This window comes from Brachyhypopomus gauderio, chromosome 9 (assembly GCF_052324685.1).
Source record: "Brachyhypopomus gauderio isolate BG-103 chromosome 9, BGAUD_0.2, whole genome shotgun sequence".
Lineage (NCBI taxonomy): Eukaryota > Metazoa > Chordata > Actinopteri > Gymnotiformes > Hypopomidae > Brachyhypopomus > Brachyhypopomus gauderio.
Genome location: NC_135219.1, coordinates 5771236 through 5795873, shown reverse-complemented (window position 1 = coordinate 5795873; position 24638 = coordinate 5771236). Strand labels below are relative to the sequence as shown.

At 39.2% G+C, this 24638-nt stretch overlaps 1 protein-coding gene across 4 annotated transcripts; it reads right to left on the bottom strand.

Annotated features, from left to right (window-relative positions):
- Positions 1-1106: 1106 nt before the first annotated feature.
- flvcr2b (FLVCR choline and putative heme transporter 2b) lies at positions 1107-24638 on the bottom strand. Of its 4 annotated transcripts, none has more exons than XM_077016616.1 (11): positions 23436-24638; positions 18855-18996; positions 10380-10520; positions 8309-8376; positions 7413-7516; positions 3919-4029; positions 3593-3698; positions 2894-3005; positions 2634-2689; positions 1991-2099; positions 1107-1653 (listed from the first exon to the last, which is right to left on the bottom strand). In XM_077016616.1, the coding sequence occupies exons 1-10, from the start codon at positions 24009-24011 to the stop codon at positions 2040-2042; spliced, it is 1476 nt and encodes a 491-aa protein (XP_076872731.1). In that variant the 5' UTR covers positions 24012-24638; the 3' UTR covers positions 1107-1653; positions 1991-2039. The 4 variants fall into 4 exon arrangements, 3 of the variants coding, with proteins under 3 accessions (XP_076872731.1, XP_076872732.1, XP_076872730.1); XR_013133132.1 differs by having other exon boundaries at positions 1630-1653; positions 1991-2348; XM_077016617.1 differs by lacking the exon at positions 1991-2099.

Here is a 24638-nt window from a genome sequence, read left to right as displayed (position 1 = left end):
CTCCATCTGTGGCCTCTGGTTCTGCTTTTTGTAGAAAATGTGAACTGCACACTGTTCGAAAAATAAGAAAACCCCTTACAAAGCACTATTTAAAGAGGGTTACATCTGCTGCCTCTGTTGATTCACGTGTACTGGGTCACAGTGCTATTAGGTGAAATATTTTCCTCAGAAGTATCATGGTTTTAAGGAGTCTACCTTCATACATGAAACTTTAGTGATGGACATCCATCCATCCATTTTCATCCGCTTATCCGGGTCTGGGTCGTGGGGGCAATAGCCTAAGCAAAGAGGCCCAGGTTTCCCTCTCCCCAGCCACCTCTTCTAGCTCTTCTGGGGGGATACAGAGGCGTTCCCAGGACAGCCGAAATATATAATCTCTCCAGCCCGTCCTGGGTCTTTTCCGGGTCTTTCAGTTGGACATGCCCGGAGCGCCTCACATGACATACTCTGGACATGAAATGTAATTTCCCTGATGTTATATAGTAGTGAAAAATAATGCTGTCTTAAAATGTGTGAACTGAAATGAAAAACACTTAGTTATATAATTATTTTTTAAATCTAAACAAAATGTAAATGCTGTATATGGTATAACAATATGCTCACAATAGATTGTGTAAACAAATCAGCTACAATTTTCTCTGTTACCCAAAAAAGAAATCAAGTAAACAGAAACACCTTTACAAAATGGGACGCACAACATAAAAAGTGCTGTGTCCTAGATTAGGTGCTATGCAGACACTGGGCTGCGAAGTGCTGGTCTGACATGTAAGTTCTAGGAAGGTCAAGACCTAGAAGGTTGTGACACACAGGACAGAATTCTGCCCTGTGTGTTTGGAAGTGCTCATAGACAGAGGAAGTTTGTTCCACATTTCATACAGCAGATACAAGATCTGAAAAGGTCCTTTATAAGTCAACCTCAGACTCCTGACAGATGAAGTAAGGGTATAAAAAGGGACTTTAAGGGTAAGTGTATGGCGATGTCTTCCAGCAGCCAACATTAAACACATCCAGCAGGTTATATAAGCGAAATACTGTAGATCTCCAGTACAAATTTACAACACTGAAAAACCATTTAAGGCAAAGTGACTATAGAGTAGCCTCACAAATGCCTGTAAACATTTATTGTTTTAGTGTTTCAATGGGGACATTTCTGTGGCTTTGGAAACACAGCTCCTGTGAAACACAGTTTGGATTGAGTTTGTTTCTGAACTGAACTCTCACAGACCCATCAGTCAATTCATGTCTTATTCCAGCTCTCAAAAAATCTACACAGCCAGTAAAGGCTTTTCAGAAGTTAATCCCATCATCCAGTTTTTACACAGGCTAAAAACTGTTCATTTATATATACGAGGTATGTTGGAAAATGTGTTAAAAAGTTAAAATCACATTAATAATTAATAAGCTTGTGGATATAACAGACAGAAGCACTGTCTGAAGCACACACACACACACACACACACACACACACACACACACACACACACACACACACACAGTCAAGAAGTTGAATGGTCATGATTTCTTTAGTTTGAGTGGCAGTATAAGTGCATGTTTCATGTTTGTGCCTGTGTATGTTTACAGTTTGTGATGATATGTTTACAACTTGGTAGCAGGCACAATAGGAGAACCCAGGGCCGATCCATTCACATTTTCCTGTAAACAGAAAACATATCGACACAAAATAGCTATTGAGATTACCCTAAATACAACGAATATTAAAATGAATAATAACTAACATATATTTCTGGAAATCTTAAGAAAACAAACAAAGCAAAGTGGTGCGATTAGTTAATCCTTTGCAATATGCAAAATTTTCAAACATGCACGTCAAAGCAGGTGTTTTTTTGTGTGATCTGCACAACACTGTCAGAGAGGCAAAGATCAAACTAGGTGAGGAGTGTGTGAGTGGGTATTAATCGCGGTGTAGCTTTGCTTGAGCGGGTATGAAGAGCGGTGAACTGCGTGTGAGCGGGTATGAAGTGGGGTATACCTGTCCCCAGTCACAATACGGTAAAAGCAGGAGGAGCAGCGATTACTGATCAGAACCGGGAGGACATAATTGGAGCCACGGCACCGTAGTCCTGATGATTGGCTGCGGCCTAGGGTGAGGGAGGGCAGGGGAAGGAGCAAGGGTGGGATTTGGGATGTGAGGGGTGTAAGAGGGGTGTGAGAGGGGTGCAAGGAGGGGTAACAGACATTGAGCTTCATGTGGTAGCACAAACAGAGCATGCTGGGACTAGCAGGATTTTTCAAGTTTTAAGTGAAGAACATCAAAACAGTGAGATTTTAATAGACAAGAAAGAGTGAAGAAGGAAGGAAAGGAAATGCAGAGCAGACAATGGGAACAGCTGCACAGGACACACAGAGACAGATGCTGAGCTGTAAAACTGGAAACACCTGCGACCTCATGAACAAACACAATACACCATCACTGACCCCCAGGACACACACACACACACACACACACACACACACACACACACACACACACACACACACACACACACACACACACACACACACACACACACACACACACACACACACACACACACAATTAAGCTACAGTAATTAATCATTCATTTACAGTCAAATGTACCGACATAGTTTGATTAAATGCGTTGAGTACTTACAGCTGTGTTGGCTATCTGGTTGGCCTTCTGCCTGCGTAAATCAGATTTGATAAATGCTGAAAAGAAGAGAGGTCACGACATCAATCAGATCAAAGAAGGAGCAGGTATTCTTTCATCTCATATCAACATAGATGACTGAAGCTGAAAAAAAGAAAAGGAACTTCCTGTTTACTGATGATCAGTGACAATGGTGTTTAGTATAGATACTCAGACACACAACCAGACTCAGACAGCTGGTCTGGCTAAGAGGAAAGTTGTACCTGTTATAACTGTCCCTAGAAAAAGGAAGGCACAGAGAAAAAGGTTTCCAGCCAGCATGCTGAAACTATCGATGATCTTCCCCTGACAGATGGTGAAGATGATCCCAAACACCTGCAATGAGAAGTCTCACCCAAGCGTACAAGCACAAGACACAACCACACACACGCACACGCACACGCACACGCACACGCACACACGAGCACAAGACACAACCACAGACAAGCAAACACACAGTCACATGCTAAATAAATTAACTGAGACTTAGGATGCAATTTAACCTTGCTGGCCAGCAGATGGTGCTCTGTCCCCTCAGAGAGAAAACATACCAAGACACTTGACACCGACATTGATCACCAGTCATACTGAAGAGCTTCATAATAACTATAATTGCAAACGGCATAATGTAGTTTCTTCAGAGATGGACTCAAGGCCTTGATTAAGTGCATCAGGTGTGTTAAGTTAGGGAAGGAGCTAAAATCTCCTAGACAGCTCTGCTTTAACACAAATGACAAAACAAGATATATTACAATTGCTTTTGATTGGCCAAGAGCTACAATTGAGTATGAGAAATAGCTTGCTGTGATTAAACTAGAGATGCTGGATGTCAATTTTGAGGCCTAGGAAATGGGAGCAAGGATCACAGTGCCCCCCCCCCCCCCCCCCCCCACACACACACACACACACACACACACACACACCTGAGCAGAGCAGTTGAGCAGGCCAGAGGATGTTCCCTCAGACTCTGGGTATGTGAGCTCCACTGCAAACTCAAATCCCAGAGGCAGATAGCCAGTCATGAAAAACCTAGATGTATTAAGAAATAAATATATATTAAATAAATAATAAATAATATATAAATAAATATTTTCTTCCAAGAAACCGGGACATTAGGGAAGTTTAAAAGATTAAGTGATCTGAGATGCCACAGAGTGCATTTCCATTTAGCATACATGGACTTATACAAAGCAAAAACACAAACAAACATAAAAATGCATGTTGCAATGAGAAGGATGAGAAGCTTTACCCAAGTGTCCCAGCGGTGAGGAAGACCACCCACAAATGGCCCAAATTTAGAGTGAAGGCATATACCAGCATACCCACCAGTGACATCACATACACCAAGAATGTTGTCTGTCTGTGAAATGGGTGGGGTAAGGGGCGGGGCAAGCAGGGAGATGAGTTACGCCAGAGATTGAAGAAAAAAAGAAAGGAAAGAAAGTTGAGAACACTATGCAAACTTACAACCTGCTCTACAAATACTGTTAATCTCCTCGAAGAACCTGTTCACAATTTTTTTAATGCTTTCTAAGAATCTTTATAAATGTTCAAAAGGATACAAATGCTTCACTCAAAAGGTTTCCTCATAACAGTACACTGTGTATGGGAGGGAGATTCAGCTCAAAAAGGTATTGTAATCAAAACAGTAAAATGAAAATGCAAATCAACACATGCTGTTATTGTTCCCATACATGCACACAAATATCCTGCCAGAGTGAAAATTGAAACAGCTGTATTTGCAATTTAATTTTCCCTACAAATATGATTCATTTGTGACAAATATAAAAAATCGAAATAAATAAAAAAAAAGCTCCTTGCCATTTCATTTTCATCACCATCATGTGTGATTTCAGTCATTACCGAGATGAAAAATCTGGCAAGTGTAAAAACAAAACTGCTGTTTTTGTCTGCTATTTTTAATGAAATAAATCAGAACATAAATCAAATTGCAGTGCTTACAATGCACTTAGAACCAGAGCCAACAGAGCAAAGGCCATTAGCCCTGCTCACTGCTACTTAATAATTCACATGGAAATACATGTAAATGGAGAGCATGAGAGAAAATCCTCAGTACCACTGGTCTTTTGACACCATCGATGTGAACATTGCTATCGATCTGCTGATCATTTAGCCATTATTTGTTTTAATCTGGTCAGATATGCTGCCTGCTGCTTTGTTACAGACAAGACAAAATAAGCACTGCAATTTGGTCTCATACTGATAATGTATTTCACGAGTAATTAGTGAAGCTAAGATGCAGAGTGGGTTATCTTTTCATTCATCAGCCTTGTATCCATGTATCCATGATCCCAGTGATGATGAAATTGCATATTTTATATATGTATATATATATATATATATATATATATATACACATATATAAAATATGCAATTATATATATATATATATATATATATATATATATATATATATATATATATATATATATATCAGTAGTGAACCGTGACCATTATACCTGGGCCCGCTCCCACCCCCCCGAAAAAAATTAGTTTCCTCTCCTAAAAAAAAAAATTTAAAATTGAGACGACAGTACAGCTTTAGAAACGCAATAAACAATAATATATGTACTAGTAGGTCTGTGTTGAAAAAATCGATTTTCCGATTCAGAATCGATTCGCATATGATGATCTGATTATCGATTCGTACGTCCAAAGATCGCTTTTTTAGTGAACTTTTACCCCCGCCTCGTCACTGAATTCACGCAGGCGTGCTCGGTCTAACTAACTGTAAAACGACTTGGCGTCGGACAGTGCCGGTAACGACAATAGTCAAATCGGAAATCTAAAAACAGAAGGACAGTTTATCCAATGTCAGTGACTATTTACAGTCCGTGTCACTGACCGTTTACCCAGTGTTTTTACAGTTTAAAAAAAGTTTAAAATGTTCTTGTAACGTTGGGCGCAAGGCGATGGACGAGACAGAATCCTTTGCACTTTCCAAATCGTTACGTTTATTACATTTACCGAAGCGCAGACAGCGCACATAAAACACATTTACATAGAACATGTGACTCAAACAACGACGAGCACAGGACGCTGCGCGAGCGCAAATTAAATAGACAAACCACATCAACCCCACATGATTACGAGACGAGCCACAGGTGAGGACTATCACAAGACGCACCCGCACCCACGGAGATACACCGACGTTAACACGCCCAAAGACGCAGACGACGTTAACACGCCCAAAACAGAGGGGTCGGGGACCGTAACGTGAGAGTACTGTTCTTATATTCTCACTTTAAAGAAAAATACACGTTTACATTTTATACTTTCAGTTTATTAAGTGTGAGCACTTTTAAAATAAAAATGCATTTGGTAGCAACAGAATTTGGGTGAATTCTTAATTATTTCAATCATAATAATAATGCACTGGTTAGTGTCCCAGTAGGAGCCCACTGTTGCAGATATAGACACCTCAAAGATGTCCTCTGTTTATTGTCCTGGATTACCTTTCTTGAAGGTAGATTTATGATGACCCTTTTCACCAGTCTTCCAGCCATCAGTAACTACCAACTACCAGTAACTATTTGCTGATTAATATTGATATAATACTTGTTTTAACATGTTGCTTCTGTACACAGTCAGGAAACAGCTCAAATACATTTTTAATAACACTAAACCCCGAATTGGATCGAATCGGATCGAATCGATTAAATCGGATTAAATCGAAAAAAATCGATTCTTAATCTTCAGAATCGGAATCGGATCGATTCTGGAATTTGAATCAATACCCAGCCCTATGTACTAGATAACTTCTTATAAAAAATAAGGTTCCAACAAAATAAGGTTCACAGCTCTGTGTTCCTCGGGAGCGGAATATGTAAACAACGCGCACGAGGGCATCAAAGGACTGAATCGAAACTAGCTAGCGGTGGTACGCTAACGACAGCTAGCGTCGCCACAGCGGGCGGAAATTATCATACAGTTAAGCCCGCCCACTAAGAGGGAAGATATGATTGGTCAATTTTGCTGTCATTTGAAACTGGTATTGCGCTGGCATCACAGTCCTGATAGGGGGAGACACAGGCTCACAGGCTTCCACTTAACCCCTCATCTTCCAACACAGATTGAATAGACACGGGTGAATCATTTATTTGCTTATATTTCTGTAATTGTTTAGATGTCGATTGTCAAACTGTAAGTAGATAAAATAATATTGGATAAAGTATATTATATATATTTATGTTTTAAGAATATTTTAGGCGAATAGGGCTCTGACGGTTTCCCACTGAGATAGATATATATATATATATATATATATATATATATATATATATATATATATATATATAAATAAATAAACAAGCACACACACACATACACACACCACACATACACACATACACAATATACTGTATATGTCACAATTGAATCAATTGCACATATGTAATTTCAGTGTTGGTTCTGGTAGGATGCTGGTGCCCGTGTGAGGAATATCAAATGTGGGTTCATTTAATTGTTTTAATCATCCTGCCTGTTTTATTCACATCTTGCCCAGAAGAGCAAGACTGAAAAAGAAAACAGAAATGTAGGCTTAGCTGATAAAAAAATACAAAGTTAAGCCACACGGAGACAAACACACAAGTGGGTACACATGAACACAAATACATCCACAAACACGTATGTGTGCAACACACACGCATACACTGTTGCAGTGCTACACAGCAGGCTGTGCAGGGGTTATGGCCTCAGCTTGTACTGTAAACACTGGCTTACTTGTAGGTTTTGGATCTGTCCAGCCAGATTCCACAGATAAGAGAGCCGACCATTCCAGCAATAACGATGGTTAGGCCGATTCTTCCCGCATTCACCTCTTCACCCTACAAACAGGAGCAATGCATTTACTCACTGGTCAAACACCTGCAGTCCAGACAAACCTGAATGCTGAATGCTGAAAACCCAGTTTTAGGTCCACCAATGAGACAAAGTACACCTGAGCCCATGGACTGGTATTCTACAACATAACTTTACCCAGTTCAGGAATATTTGTAGCTGAGACAGGAAAAAGAACAAAAAAAATGAAGCTAAAAAAGAACTAAACAAGGATACACATGACCAGGACTCCTGAAGACCTGAACTTTTGATTTTGGTTTAATCTCATAAACTTCTTGTAAGTAGTCAGAAACGATCAGGGCTTCACTCAGCAGACCAGGAGAGCAGGCACTGTGTTTGCAGGCAGCAGAATAAACACCCCATAACCCTCAACCACCCCCCCCCCCCCTCCAAAATCTACACACTTCACATTAATAGTCCATTTTACACTGAAAACATCAAACTTTGCCAAAAGGCAACAGGTTTTCAGGCATGTTCCACAAACTGAGCATGTGCAGAGGACACAGTGTGAGAACCAGCATGTGCAGCTGTGCGTAGAAGAGACTCTAGAGTCCTGCTTACAAAAACCCCAAGGCCGTGGCTAGATACACACGTGTGTATCCAAGTGCTTTCACTTAGAGTACATGATGGCCTGCTAAAAGTGTTATACTCTGTACATCTGTTTGTGGTATAGTGAAAATATTGAAAGTATATATTAATATATTAATAATTTTCTAGAGTAAGTAAATGGTTGACTTGCATGCAGTGGAGTGAAGAGTGGAGAAAGAATCAGGACTTACTGGGTAGTATTCAATGATCATCCTGTTGAGCAATGTACTGACAGCATAAAAACAGCCAACGTTCAACCCTGAGTGCACAACAGACAGGAGTAGAAACCAATCAGAGACCAGGGATGGTAACACGGGACTCAACACGGCTCGTAAGTAATGTACAACACAAGTCATTCTGTTCAAGTAATCTTTAGCTTATGGATGAGGTTGCAGCTTTCTCTCTGAGCATGGCCTACAAGCTACCCGAATTACAGGATTATTTAAATGCATATGCAGGATTCTATAAATGCACTTTATCTAATCAGCAATAAACCACGTAAGAAATCATGGTTCTTATAGTGCCACAGCTGTGTGTGTGTGCCAATGTACATGCATGTATGTATACATTAAACGTAGTAACAATTTAACAGAAGCATAATATCTGACCAAATGAAAGAGAGTAAAGGATAAGAGTTTAATTATCTTTCTTTTAGTGCTACAGTGGCTTTAGGATGATAGGGCCCTTATTATGACGAGCTTATATCACTGAGTCAGTGTGACTATCAACAGCAACACTAAAGCTGTAGGGCCATTTTAGCCAACATCACAGCAACAGCATGTGAGCATGTCAAAAAGAGCACATGCTTTAACCCCACCCTTTAAGATTTAGTCAAGATAAGAAGTTGATTAAATTACAGGAATCATGTATAATTTGTGTTCATTTCACTCTGAACCCTATGGAAAACAAGTCAGAGAGTAACCCTGAACCATTAAGCAGAGTAACCCTTTTTTTTATTTTTTTTATTTTTTTCCCACCACCACCCCCCCTCTTCGGAGGACTATTGATACTTTATTGTTTATTGTTTATTCAATCATAAAAACATATATAAATTTAGCACATTTTAAATGGGGGGGGAGGGGGGGTATAAAGGGAGAAGAAAAGGGGGGGTGTAAAGGGGGACAGAAACAAAAGGAAGAGGGGGTTATACAGATATATAATATGTATATGGTATAATATAGTGCAATATAGTATATTATAATATAACATAATACAATAATATATAATATACCATATTGCTTATAAAAAGATAGAAATGTACTTTAATCATGAACTTGTGATTTGTTTGCTACAGTTGAATTTGCTTATGTTGTGATGTAATATTTGAGTTAGTTGTGTCTAGATTAAGTCTGTATCTGTATTTATGGTAGGCTCTAAGTGTGTATCTGGGGGGATATAATATATTAGAAGATTTTTCCAGTGATTGATGTTTATGTTATTTTTTGTTTTCCAATTCATGAGGATGACTTTTTTGGCAATGACTAGCGACATTAGGATTGTTCTATTGTTTTGTGGTGTTGTGCTAATGGTTGATATGTCCCCTAGTAGGCATAATGAAGGTGTTGGATGAATTTGGGTATTTAGTGCTTGAGATAGATGAGTAGTGACTTCATTCCAAAACAGGTTAACTGGAGTGCAGTGCCACATAGCATGGATATAATTATCAACAGTGTTCTGATTACAGTGTGTACAGTTTGGTGAGTTTGTGAATCCCATTTTATACATTTTGTATGTGGTATAGTGTACTCGGTGGATAACTTTATACTGGATTAGCTGTAAATTAGTATTTGTGATAATGCTATAGTTATTATTACATATCTGTATCCAAAAGTTGGTATTAAAAGTTGATGATAAATCTTCTTCCCATTGCTTATACGGTAGGCTCATGTTAAGATTTAATTGAGATATAATTTTATATATTTTGGATAATGTTTTATTTGCTGTATTAATGTTAAGAAGTTCTGAGATTGGTGTAGAGAGGGCTAGAGTAGTTGGATTGATTTTTGAACTGATGAGTGATCTTAACTGGTGATATTGTAAGAACTGAGTTCTTTCGATTCCGTAATTCTGGGTTATTTGTGGTAGTGACATCAGTGTGGTATTGTTATACAGATGTTTTAGGTGTGTGATTCCCTTATTAGCCCATGATAGATAATTTAATGTTTTTTTATTAATTGTAAAGTCCGGGTTATTCCAGATGGGTGAGTGACCCTGAGGTAGAGTAACCCTGAAGTAATGGTGTTGGTGGCATTGGGGACACACCATAGCTGATGATGAGGAGGATGAAGGCTCTGTTGCGAAGGAGGCAGAGGATGGAGGTCATGTACGAGTAGCTCTCTGCAGGGATCAGCCGAGCGGCAGCCTGAGCCTGGGTTGGGGGGATATCTGGCTTCTCCTGGAACACTGAAAGAGAGAGAGGGATAGAGACAGAGAGAGAGAAAGGGAGGTTAGGGAAGTGTCATGGGTCTGTAGTACACTAGGGGTCACATACATTATATACACACTACCGTTCAAAAGTTTGGGGTCACTTAGAAATGTTCTTATTTTTGAAAGAAAAGCTGTTTTCAAAAATACACTCTATACATTATTAATGTGGTAAATGACTATTCTAGCTGTAAACATCTGGTTTTTAATGCAATATCTACATAGATGTATGGAGACCCATTTCCAACAACCATCACTCCAGTGTTCTAATGGTACATTGTGTTTGCTAACTCTGTAAGGAGGCTATTGGATATTTAGAAAACCCTTGAAAACCCTTGTGCAAGTAGGTTAGCACAGCTGAAAACAGTTTTGCTGATTAGAGAAGCTATAAAACTGATCTTCCTTTGAGCTAGTTTAGAATCTGGAGCATTACAATTGTTGGTTCGATTAAACTCACAAAATGGCCAGAAAAAAAACAACTTTCAATTGAAACTCAACTGTCTATTCTTGTTCTGAGAAATGAAGTCTATTCCATGTGAGACATTGTCAAGAAACTGAAGATTTCCTACAATGGTGTGTACTACTCCCTTCAGAGGAGAAGGAGAAGTGGAAGGCTCCGCTGCACAACTGAGCAAGAAGACAAGTACATTAAGAGTCTCAAGTTTGAGAAATCGACGCCTCACAGGTCCTCAACTGGCAGCTTCATTAAATAGTAGGGGTGTATTCAACTAAGGATTTTCATAGTCGAATCTGATTCGTCAGCTTTTCCCTTTAGTCGACTAATAGTCGAATCGGGTTTATTTATTTATTTATTTGAGCACCTTAAACGGGATCGCGTTCTCATTCAGGACTTTTTTCCTCTTCAAAGTAAAAACCTAAAACACTCAGATAAATGAATAAACAGGGTAGGTTGGCTTTATTCAACTTTTATTTATTTACTCATAAATTTTTTATGAAACATTAGAGAACATTAACTGTCAGTGCGCATTGCGTAGGTCTATATCGCAAACAAAAAATGTTTATAGGCCTACTTGCCGAGACGCACCGCGACGAGACGACACGACCGAAACAACGTTGATGACATAACTTGCACTTTACTTTGTTTGATTCATCTTTATCTTTATCAAAATACTTTTTAAGTTTCTTAGTAGCCATTATAATCTCGGCAGATGCTGCGTATTCTGTAGCGCGTTCAGCTCCCCTCGTTTGGATTGGGCAGGGTGTGCTTTATTAATGTGTAGTAAGGAAAATGCCTATAAAAACATTTTTAAATATTTATTAACAGAAATTAGGATGATTTTATTTGACAAAAGGCTATATATAACGAAAACAAAGACATTTCATGAAACAACTAATGCTTAGCTGCATCCTTGGGCACCCCCTTGCAGTTAGAATGGTACATTGGACTATGACGTTCATAGTCGACTAGGGGGTATAGTCGACTATAGTCCAATCAGCGACTATTGCAGGTCACCCCTATTAAATAGTACCCGCAAAATGCCAGTGTCAACGTCTACAGTGAAGAGGCGACTCCGGGATGCTGGCCTTCAGGTTAGAGTGGCAAAGAAAAAGCCATATCTGGCTAATAAAAGAAAAAAGATTAATATGGGCAAAAGAACACAGACATTGGACAGAGGAAGACTGGAAAAAAGTGTTATGGACAGATGAATCAAAGTTTGAGGTGTTTGGATCACACAGACGAACATTTGTGAGACGCAGAACAACTGAAAAGATGCTGGAAGAGTGCCTGACACCATCTGTCAAACATGGTGGAGGTAATGTGATGGTCTGGGGTTGCTTTGGTGCTGGTAAAGTGGGAGATTTGAACAAGGTAAAAGGGATTTTGAACAAGGAAGGCTATCACTCCATTTTGCAACACCATGCCATACCCTGTGGACAGCGCTTGATTGGAGTCAATTCCATCCTGCAACAGGACAATGACCCAAAGCACACCTCCAAATTATGCACAAACTATTTAGAGAAGAAGCAGGCAGCTGGTGTTTTATCGGTAATGGAGTGGCCAGCGCAGTCACCAGATCTCAACCCCATTGAACTGTTGTGGGAGCAGCTTGACCGTATGGTACGAAAAAAGTGCCCATTAACCCAATCAAACTTGTGGGAGCGGCTTCTGGAAGCATGGGGTGAAATTTCTCCAGATTACCTCAGCAAATTAACATTCTTTGTTATGTGCATTTGCATTCTTTGACGAAAGCAAAGTTTAAAGTAGAAAATGATTTCAAAAAAAAAAAAAAAAAAACATTATTTCTACCTTGTCAATGTCTGGACTATATTTCTATTCATTTTGCAACTCATTTGATAAATAAAAGTATGAGATTTCAGGGAAAACACAAAATTGTCTAGGTGACCCCAAACTTTTGAACGGTAGTATGTATATATATATATATATATATATATATATATATATATATATATATATATATATATATATATATATATATATATATATATATATATATACACAGTTGTGATCAAATTTATTCAACCCCCAATGCTGCGAAGGGTTTTATGGAATTCAGTGCACATTTGTAATTGTGTTCATAATGAAATCTTACAAGGACTTGTTAAAGAACTAAATGCAACTAAGATAGCATCAATTTTTTTTGTCATAAAGTATTAAATGGCCTTTTTGTGATTTCTTCATTGACACAATTATTCAACCCCTTTACGACTACCACTCCTAAGAACAGAGGTTCATTCCAGTGTTTTCCATCAGGTATTGAAAACATCTGTGGATGTCAACGAGCAGCAATCAAGCATGATAAGCACCAATTAGGCAGATTTAAAAGGACTGTGATACTCAGCTCCTTCTAGACATCTACTGGTGTGTTTCCAAGCATGGTGAAGGCAAGAGAATGGTCCCAGAAGACAAGAGAAGAGGTTATTGCTCTTCACAAGAATGGCAATGGATATAAAAAGATTGCGAAGTTGTTAAATATTCCAAGAGACACTATCGGTAGTATCATTCGCAAGTTCAAGTTAAAGGGCACTGTGGAAACGTTACCTGGTCGTGGCAGAAAGAAGATCCTGACCGCGACTGCTGTGCGCTACCTGAAGCGTAATGTGGAGAAAAATCCCCGCGTGACTGCTAAGGAACTGAAAAAAGACCTGTCAGATGTGGGCACTGAAGTTTCAGCTCAGACAATAAGGCGCGCACTGCATAACGATGACCTCCATGCCAGAACGCCCAGACGCACCCCCTTGCTGACTCCAAAGAACAAGAAAAGTCGACTGCAGTATGCCAAAAGTCATGTGGACAAGCCACAAAGGTTTTGGAACAGTGTACTGTGGTCAGATGAAACTAAATTAGAACTGTTTGGGACAATGGACCAGCGCTATGTTTGGAGAAGGAAGAACCAGGCTTATGAACAAAAGAACACCTTGCCTACTGTGAAGCATGGCGGGGGGTCAATTATGCTTTGGGGCTGTTTTGCTTCTAATGGTACAGGAAAGCTTAAACGTGTGCAGGGTACCATGAATTCCCTTCAGTACCAGGAGATCTTGGAGGAAAATGTGATGGAGTCAGTCACAAACCTGCGGCTTGGGAGACGTTGGACCTTCCAACAGGACAATGATCCGAAGCACACATCCAAGTCCACTAGAGCATGGTTGAACATGAAAGGCTGGAACATTCTAGAGTGGCCATCGCAATCACCAGACTTAAATCCAATTGAGAACCTCTGGTGGGACCTAAAGAAGGCAGTTGCAGTGCGCAAGCCTAAGAATGTGACTGAACTGGAGGCTTTTGCCCATGAAGAATGGGCTAAGATACCCATAGGTCGCTGCAAGACACTTGTGTCAAGCTATGCTTCACGCTTGAAAGCTGTCATAACTGGAAAAGGATGTTGTACTAAGTACTAAAAAATAATGTCACTAGGGGGTTGAATAAAACTGATAATGATGTGAGCACAGTAAAGACATTTGTGGTTATTCCATCATAAATATTATGTTATGTTTGTCTAATTTATAAGTGCCTCTTTGATATAATTGTAAATAAGATGACTGAAATGATCAAAATCAATGTCAAACTGGCCAAAACACTTTATTTCAGTAGGGGTTGAATAAATTTGATCACAACTGTATATATATATATATATATATATATATATATATATATATATATATATATATATATAGAGAGAGAGAGAGAGAGAGAGAGAGAGAGAGAGAGAATTTGAGAGAGCCAAATGTTCCATTAACAGTATCAAACACAGTATGTCAACCCCCCCCCCCCCCCCCCACGAATCTTTCACAGATCACCAGAGATCAGCTGGGAACAAAACAGCCTCGTCAGAGGTCCCAAAGTCCAGTCCTGCATGGTCACAACACTCTGCAGTAAGCTGTTCACCACTCTACCACACACTAGACTGAGGAGGCAATACTGAACACATTTTCTCTCTCTTAGGATTGTACTAAAAGCTCAGTTGTCAGAGTGTCAAAGGGTCAGGCAAGGTCACAAATCACACACACCATAGGAAGGGTTAGGCCAGATCATCTGTTGAATACACTATTTAAGCAAACCCTGATTCCATCACACCAGGCTACCCCACTGACTGTCTCTTGTACTGGAATCAGAGTTTGTGCTAAGAGGCTGGCCCTCAGGGCAGTCAGGGCTTGACAAGGCTGTTTGTACACTATACTGCACCCATTTTGCACATCAAAACGTGTTATACGTTTATTCCTAAGGCAAAATTGCATTCATTATACTGTAAACAACCACTTGACGAATTGCTGCCCTGTTCAGGGTTGGTGTGTGTGTGTGTGTGGTGTTTGTGTTGGTTCTGCCAGGGATTACTGTGCTGCTGGATGTTGTGGATATCGAGTTGTGTGATTTATTTTTCTGGGAATGTCGTTTCCAACTTTACCTGCTCTACATTAGAGACCAAGTTCAAATAAAGACAGATTTGCTTCTTGGGGAAATTTTTCACTTCTGCCTAATCTTAAAACAAGTTTCTATAAGATGAAATATTCACTCCTTTGGATCATCTATGTAGCACTGCACATAATGAAAACAGGTAAGCAGCTGTTAAACTAGATTCAACTAGCATTTTATCTACTTTATATATTTCCATTATGGCTAACTATCCAAATGTAAACTTTACAGCTGTTTTAAGATATTCTGAATGCTGAAGAACATATTTGGCGTGATTTGACATATTATCTTCTGGCAAGGATTGTAAACAGTTTCATGCAGCCTCTGAGATTGCCACTTGCATTCCTGGGACTGTAGGATGCTTGGATGCATACAGAGTGATGGCTGTTGTAAGAGTTGTTAACTATACAGCCCTAGCCCCTGTTTATTTTAGCTTTTAGTTTATGTGTACCTTGCTGTTTATTCAATCTGACCAATTTACTGCTTATTTTTTGTTGTGTTAATGGTTTTGGTGTGTTGGCAAACCTGCTTATTATAGACAGCTTCATTGATTGCATGGAACTCTGTGTTCTTGAGGCCAGTTTTAATAAAAAGTTGAGAAGCTTGTAGATTACATTATGCTTCTTGGCTCTACTGCAACTCATCTCTATTCACTGGTATTACAATAATCTACTGGTTTGTTTTTGGTGTACTGTTTCTCTTTGTATTTATTTTATTGATGTAGTTTTTATTTGATACAGTTTTTACTTGCTTTGCACTGAGTGACTTGTTTAGTTGGCAGATTGGTGCAGATAGAGTCATGTGAATTTCAAAATGGGTTTGATTGTTCAGATATCATTTCCCTGGATTTTTAATGTGTTTTAGTTGCGAATAATAACCTGCTGTTCAGTTTGCACATGAAGGCAGCTCACTGGCTGGGATACGGGCAAAGGGCTGGCCTTGCCCTGAAGTACAGCTGTAGGAAACTACGTGCTTATGCTGAAGGAGTGTTTTCTGTTGGGGAATGACGACTGAACCCTTGATTGGCCTAAGGCAGCAAAGACAATCACACCACTGTCTACGCATACAACAGCTCTTCGTGCACATGTCTCTGCCTAGACATGTGACTGAGCAGCTTCTCATGGCCTTTGTGGTTTATGCCTTTGCTGGCTTTACAGAAATGTAAATGTACATAACATGCATATTTTAGCCCTCTCCAATGACTGGGGTTAGTGAAGGAGAGAGAGGGAGAGAGAGAGAGAGAGAGAGAGAGAGAGAGAGAGAGAGAGAGAGAGAGAGAGAGAGAGAGAGAGAGAGAAACAGCTGACTGTCAGATAGACACAGAGGAATGGAAAGAAGAAGAGAGAGTAAGAGTCAGAGACAGAGAGAGACAAATAGAGAAGAGGGGTGGAGATGGCAAAAGAGGCAGAACAAGAGATGAAGACTGCCAAAACGCTGATCCTGACCCCTTGCACACATTTGCTAAATCATGTGCAATATGTGAACTTCCCTGACGACATTCACAGCATTCTCCACTCCCCATATATTAGTGTTGGGCCGTTATCGGCGTTAACGGCGTTTATGTGATACTCTTATCGGGCGATATAAAAAATATCGCCATTAATCTATTCTTAAAGTTGGGTTGGGAACTGGGTCAAAATAGGTAAAGCCCCCAGCACACAGCAAGCAACTAGCTGAGCAAACGGGCACACACTCGCTGTGTGTGGGGAGCTTAAGCAAACTATGATGACTTTCACCTTGACAGTTTAGCTCGGGTGTATTCCTAACCAAATTGCACAGTAGGGGGCGAGAACGAGTTTTCAAACCTGTGAATTACAGACTACCACAACAAATCGCATGTGTGCTTACATGGACGCAGCCACAAATCCACCAGGTTTGCTTCATGGAAAATTCATTTTTAAGAAGCTTCCTAATGGAGACATTGAAAAGACTAAAATTGTTTGCACCTTATGCAACGCGGAATTAGTTTAATGTAGGAGTTCTATCAGTCTGAAGTACCATTTAAACGCAAAGCACCCATTTGCTAATACTGCGGACGCTGGGTCAAACACTGATGCAGCCCAGGGGAAGAGTCGCCACCGCCAAAAACAGGTTAAATGTACTAAATGTTGGCTTACATTTCAAATCTCATGTTTAGCTGAATAAACATGTTATCAACCCCTTTTAATGTACAGTATGTAGGCTTACAAATTCATGTTTGACTGAATATGCCCTCTTAAAGTATGTAGGCTTACAGTACTATTTTCATGTTTAACTGAATAAACCGTTGAACACAAGTAGCCTACATTTTATTGAGCATGTTTTTTTTCTTCAAGTATCAAAGTAGAACTGCTTTCTCAAGCAGTCATTGATGCATTTTGGAAACAGGAGATGAGCCCCTGATCTAATGCACCTCTCTCAAAGACTGACTTTTAGTCATTACTTGGGTAGCACGCATATTCTGAATGAGCCATTTTAATCTAGATTAATTTCAAGATTTCAGTAAGATTAATCTAGATTAAACAAATTAATCTATGCCCACCCCCAATATATATATATATATATATATATATATATATATATATATATATATATATATATATATATATATATATATATATATATATATATATATTAGGGGTGGGCATAGATTAATTTTTTTAATCTAGATTAATCTCACTGAAATCTTGAAATTAATCTAGATTAATCTATACTAAAATGGCTCATATGCGTGCTACCCAAGTAATGACTAAAAGTCAGTTTTTGAGATAGGGTTTCTTAAGGGGGGGACTTTTTGAAAAGCCGGTTTTGGTCCTCTGCAGTTTTAACGGTTAAAAAGAAATATTTAAATAGCGACGAATCTAGCGCTAGGACCATGCACAAAACGACCGCTCCGAGCTCCGCTCCGGTAACACTTTACGTTCCTAAAAATGAATTTTCCATGAAGCAAACCTGGCGACTTCGTGGCTGCATCCATGTAAACACACGTACGATTTGTAATTCACAGGTTTGAAAACTCGTTCTCGCCCTTACTGTGCAATTTGGTTAGGAATACAGCCGAGCTAAACTATCAAGTTGAAAGTCATCATAGTTTGCTTACCCATTTTGACCCAGTTCCCAACCGAACTTTAAGAATAGATTAACGACGATAATTTTTATATCGCCCGATAAGAGTATCAAATTAACGAACGCCGTTAACGGCCCACCACTAATATATATATTCCCCATATATAACAATTTTAACTTCTAATCTGTTATAATGTACATGTGGAGGACAGAGGGAATCACAGTTTTATGTGGAGGACTGGGTTAGTCAGGTAAACAAAGACATGCACGAAGAGAATAATAACTGTCGGGGAGGGTGTAATGTCACAAATATTACACAAAGCCCTGCATCATAACCCCACCCACCTTAAGCACATTATGATATGGCTCCTCCTTACCAAAGATCACCAGGATGAAGAGGACTGTGGCCACGCCTGCCGTGATGTAGAACATAATTCTAATGTGATTGGCTAGCTCGTCCATGTCTTCCACATTTGGAACCAGGATTGGTGGGACCAGGAAACCAATGGCAATCCCAAGCTGGGGAGGGAGGAGTCAGATGTAATCATTAAATAGATACGCCATTGGAGTTAACAGGGATATTTTTGCAGTTAGCTATAATGGTAACACTTTACATTAAGTGTTTACTTACTAACGTGAAGAAATGAATTAGTTAACATGAACAACACATGAAGTAACACATTAACAGAGGTGTCAATTCCAGGTTCAGAAAGTAAAAGTCCTCACCAGGATTTTGCTCAGGCTTTCTGGATTGTGTTGATTCTACTAATCTTACCTGGATTGCACTAATTAGAAAATCTAGCAAGCTTGAGCAAAATCCTGGTGCGGACTTTTACTTTCTGAACCTGCAATTGACACCTCTGTTAATGTGTTAGTTAACATGAACAACACATGAAGTAATTCATTTCTTCACATTAGTAATTACTTAATTACTATTACAATAATTAACTAATGTTAAGTAAACATGTAACAATTGCGGCTCCTGTTTTAGCTCTTTGTTGCTAAAATATTCAATAATTATTGAAAGTGTACAAAATATATTTCCACTTTTAGCATCAGTGTCATTTATCATAAACATGCAGACACACATAAACAGACAAAGGTTGTCTCAAAAGTTGGAAACACCCACAAAAAATGAAGGCTGTTTAAGGCTATCCTGATTAACTTCCCCCAAATGGCTGGCTTAATGCTAGCACAACCAAGAACAATTCTGTGTTTAAGATGATCCTTGAACGTAGAGACGTGCTTTATGTGGAATAGCCTACACATCCAGATGTCACCAAAATAAAAAAAGATGTTAACCTGACATTTCAGTCCTGTGAGTTAATGAATATAACTTTAGTTTTGTTTTGCTATAATGAACTATTAAAGATTATGCCTTATTTATGCATAGAAACAACGAAATCGCAGTCGCAAATATCACCTGTAGTGTCTTTGTATGTGTGTAAACGAGGGGAGACAAATTCTGTCGAGGAGTCGGAACAGCACCATTTAACGTAATGAGAGACTGTATGCAAGGGAATTTATGATTCACTGTCTGTGACGCTCAGTCAGACCACTCTGACATGTTTCCGAGTGTTTCTGCCCCTCAGTTACAACTTTTCTTTCTCTATCTTCTCATTAAACTTTGGAACTCTTTCCTGACACCCGTGTCTTGTGAATCTGTTAACACACTGTAGACTGAACAAATTTATAATGCTGTTTAAGAACCCTGGTGGCTATGATATATGTCTGAAGATGAAATCCAAACCTTTACACTGTAGAACAACTCTTGTGAATAACAATAGGCCGGTTTTAGCCAGAAACAAGAGTTGTGTTATAGTTGTGTTCATTTCTCACTTAAAGTATAAAGGAAATAGTGATTTGATTTATATCATGATATATATCCATATCGACTCATATGAAAACATATCATGATAAGATTTTTTCCCCATATTGCCTAGCCCTAGTATGAATACTTTTGCAAGGCACTTTTTCTTTTGTATCTGAGCCCCTTGGAAATGTTTCTAACCTAGCCTGATTACCATGGACCAAAAGGGTTTGTTGTGCTGTAAGGTGGGCTTAATGGTTTAGAAACACCACACAATTTAGCTTCAGTTTAATGAGAGCTTAGAGACCAGGGCAATCACATGTGGGTATAATGCAATGTCAGCATGTGCTACAGATTAACGAAGCTTTTATAGTAAAATTTAGGGTCAGGGAAAACATTTACCCTGTAGTGTATCTTTAGATAGTCATGTTATTGTTAGGAAGTTACTCTGCAGTTAAAGAAAGAGAGGAAAGAAAAACTAAACAATTTTGGTTTTGTTGTTATTTCATGTTCAAACTGTGAAATCCACCAGCTGCATTACTTTTAAACCTTAATGTTGAAACAAAGCGACTTCAGATACAATTAGGGTTGCAGCGGTAACCGGTTTCACCGGTTTTAACAAAAAAAAAAAGGCTAAACTAAAATAAGCGGCGAAAATGGCGTAATCGCGGTGGCTCAGTCCGGGCGCAAGGACATTGCGTGCTGTCGATTCGCACCTCTCGAATTTTGTAACTTCGCGGGCGCCGCGCCTCAGCGCAATGAACAAAGTCATGTTTGCTGGGTTCATACACCTTCACAAGGTGGAATTAAAGCATTTGTACGTCACTTTCAAGGTCCATTTCAATATTTCCCAGAACGTTAAACTTAAATAAGTTAAATATTTATATATACACTCGAAATGATTTGAAAAAAATCGCTTTATCAAATTATTGTGATAATGGTGGTTTATTTTCAAAACGCCCAATCTTAACGTTGTCACGTTCTCTCATGTTTCGTCCTGGAATTACAAGAGGCTCGTATTTGTTAACGTAATACAAAATAACTGTTCAGTCAGATAGCTATTTGTTGTGAAATGAAGTAGTTACAATTTCAAGCATTTTCAAGTACTTTAGCAGGGTTGGCAACTCTCACGCATTGAGCGTGAGACACACGCATTTGACCGTTTTCACACGCTCTCACACGACACTTCCGATATCTCACGCCGAAAAAAAAAAATCCAGTTTATTTACCTCTGATCCACATATATGATTCAATGAGTTACTAGTTCGCTCTGGCGCCAACCACCGGCGATCGACAGATATAATACTTAATTTGTGTCCATTTTATGTTTGCTACGTTACATTAACCACCCCCCCCCCCACCCCCCCCTGCTCAACAACTTACGTCCGTAAGAATTACATAGAGGCACATAACTTTTGTTTATGTATCTGTCCAATTATTGTCACGATGGTGACTGGTGTCGCCCCCCAAGGAGTTTTTCCTTGCCACTGTCGCCCTTGGCTTGCTCCCTGGGGGATGGACTTGGGACACTTGTAAAGCTGCTTTGTGACAACAACTGTTGTAAAAAGCGCTCTATAAATTTTGATTAATCGTCATCGTACCGCACATCCAACGTCCAATATATAGAATTATTTTGGCTACAGATGGTACTGACCAAAAACAGATTATTTGTTGACATTGTCTTGCTGTTGTTGACACAACACAAGGCAACAGGTTTGTTTGACCACTTTTGACACCATAAAGCTCAGTATTATGAGAGCAAAGCCAGTTCTGAATGTTGTCCAAAGCAAAAAACTGTTTCCGATGCCTTTGCCAGTGTTTAGCCATATGAAAAAGGTTCAGAGAAGGTCACAGATGCAATAAGTTTTCACCTTGTGAAAGATACGGTACTACTTAATACAGTTACTAAAGAGGGTTTTAAAAACATGATCTGATCACTTGATAAGCGGTAGGCTACGTAATACCATCAAGCAAGAATAGTGAGGATTTCCAACAGAAAAGTTGATGGTCGCAAATGGAATTTTGGCAGAAGATCATACACATAAATAAAAAATAATATTTTTTTTCTAATATCATGTGAGCCTAATGGGTACTCCGATATGAGCTGTGAAGTTTCCATGTCGTACTGGTTATGCGTGATGACAGACCCTGCTTCAGTCACTACAGAACATATCGCTTAGCTACACATTTAAACGGCAACCAACGAAACTCCTACTCCACTATGCACACATTAAACCTTTACTAATTCCGTCAGATCTCAATAAATCTGCTCATCATGCCAGACAGACGATGGTTAAGGATCATCAGTTTCATAATAATAGCACTGACATCCATTACCCTTCTGGATCCATCCCAATAGTATCACCTTGTTGAGGAACACACCTTCACCAACACACACTACAGGTGAACCATGTAATCCTACTCCAAAGAAACAATTCCTCCCTGCAATGGCAAGACTTCATCTGCTCAAATTATTGAGTTTCAACATGAAAAGCAATTAAATGAAACAGTACACTGATGTTATTATCCCAATGTGGTGTGGTTAACTGTACAGTCATCTGTATAAACACCAACAACAAGTGTGTTATTGGATACATCATAACTGGACCTTCTCTATGAAAGAAAATAAAAAGGTCCCCAAAAGATGCAATTTTGTGAAACTGTTCACCAAACAAAAAAAAGCTAAGCTTATGTGTCCAATGGCTGAGAAGTGTGATGAAACACTGAAAGAGACAAGAGACAAGAAATTATACTGTTTATAATAGATACTGTATATTTAGGTTCTGACTTGCTTAATGTTATTTAACCAAGTGTTTGATTGCACAGATACATAGTTGCACACATATATATATAATACAATGCAAAGGGTTTTTTTTTTAGCTAACCTTTGCAACGTATTTTTGGAAGAGAATGACTTTTTGAAAATGTGTTTGGGGAAAAAACATTTAAAAACTTTTTTTTTTTAGCTCAAAACAAAAGTGGGCAGAGCAGAACAGTTTAAATGACAAAATTATATGTAGTTATGCAAGAATTCCAGAACAAAAATAATTTCGATCCTATGGCGTACAGTTTTGGCGTCATGTTGTCTTGTAAAGAAAAGTTTCAACACAAAAATTATGTGAAAATTAATACAATATTTTATACGCACCTGATTGCCAAAGACGCCAATGGCACACGCGGTGGACACCTCCTTAGATCCGAACCAAACCGAGGCTATGCGCGAGGGCATCCCGAGGATGAACACCTGGGCCACCGAACAGGTGACCTGTCCCAAGAACGTCACCGGGAAGAGGTCAGGTCTCGCGCTGGCCACCTTGATCCACGTGCCCGCGCAGTTCAAAGCTGTCGCCACGAGCGCAATGACCCGCAGCCCTTTCTTGTCCAGTAGCCACGTTACGGGGAAGATGAGCGGAATGTACGTCAACATGTATATCATTGACATCCAGTCTATTGTGAACGAGCTCACGTCGTAAAATTTCATGAAGATGTTGTTGATGATGCCGTACTGTATCCACTGATAGGAATTACACAGCGAATAAGAACTGAAGAGACACACCACGAGCCATCTTCTTTTATATAAATGAGTGCTCATCGTTTTTTCGCTCTGAAGCGGTGAGCTATGCTCATTGTGCGCTTCGCCATCATTCGGTATGGGGATCTTTGAATGGTCATCCGTGTAATATTGATCGTCCACGTCCTTGTCAGAGACTGACTTATCACCCATATCGTCCAGCGTGTCTTGACTAGTTCGAGAACAGACTTCCGTCTAGTCCAGTAGTCACTTTTGAACTTAATTTAGATTTTCAGTGCCAGTAATTAAATCAAGTAGTTATCGCATTGATCATTCACGTGTTGTAGCAGTAGTAATACTATGTAAGGCATAACATGCAACAAAAAAACTTTACATCGCGTTTTCAACTATTTAAGTTTAGTTACCTAGTTAAGTTCAAACATATAGTTAGTTAACTATTTCTATGAAGTCAGTTAACACTTTTTTTAACCAACAAAAGTATCTAGCTGGGTCTTACCGGTATATGTGGGTATAGCCAAATTAGCTCAAACAAAATACAGCAACACTGATAAAATTTTCTTTCATTAAATGTAACAGTTTTAACGTTAACTAAATGTGCAACGTACTTCTAATTGTAACCAGACGTTACCAAAAACTAGAACGGTAGCTAGCTAGCTGCGACAATTATATAGTGACAAAGTAGAATTTGCCAGCTCGTACAGACCTCCATTTGTTGTGTCATAAATTTTAAAGTCGTTGACGAAAGCGACTTACATTCATACAGAACCGCAAAACTTCCCGTTCGCGAACTTCAAACCTTGACCAGAAGTTTGAGAGACA

Bases quoted from the DNA above. Each gene is read 5' to 3' on its own strand.
- flvcr2b (XM_077016615.1), bottom strand. From the start codon at position 24,011: ATGGGTGATAAGTCAGTCTCTGACAAGGACGTGGACGATCAATATTAC. The intron at 7,517-8,308 runs GTAAGTCCTGAT...TCCTGTTTGTAG, and splicing joins TGATCATTGAATACTACCCA to GGTGAAGAGGTGAATGCGGG. The intron at 3,699-3,918 runs GTAAAGCTTCTC...TAATACATCTAG, and splicing joins CTCACCGCTGGGACACTTGG to GTTTTTCATGACTGGCTATC.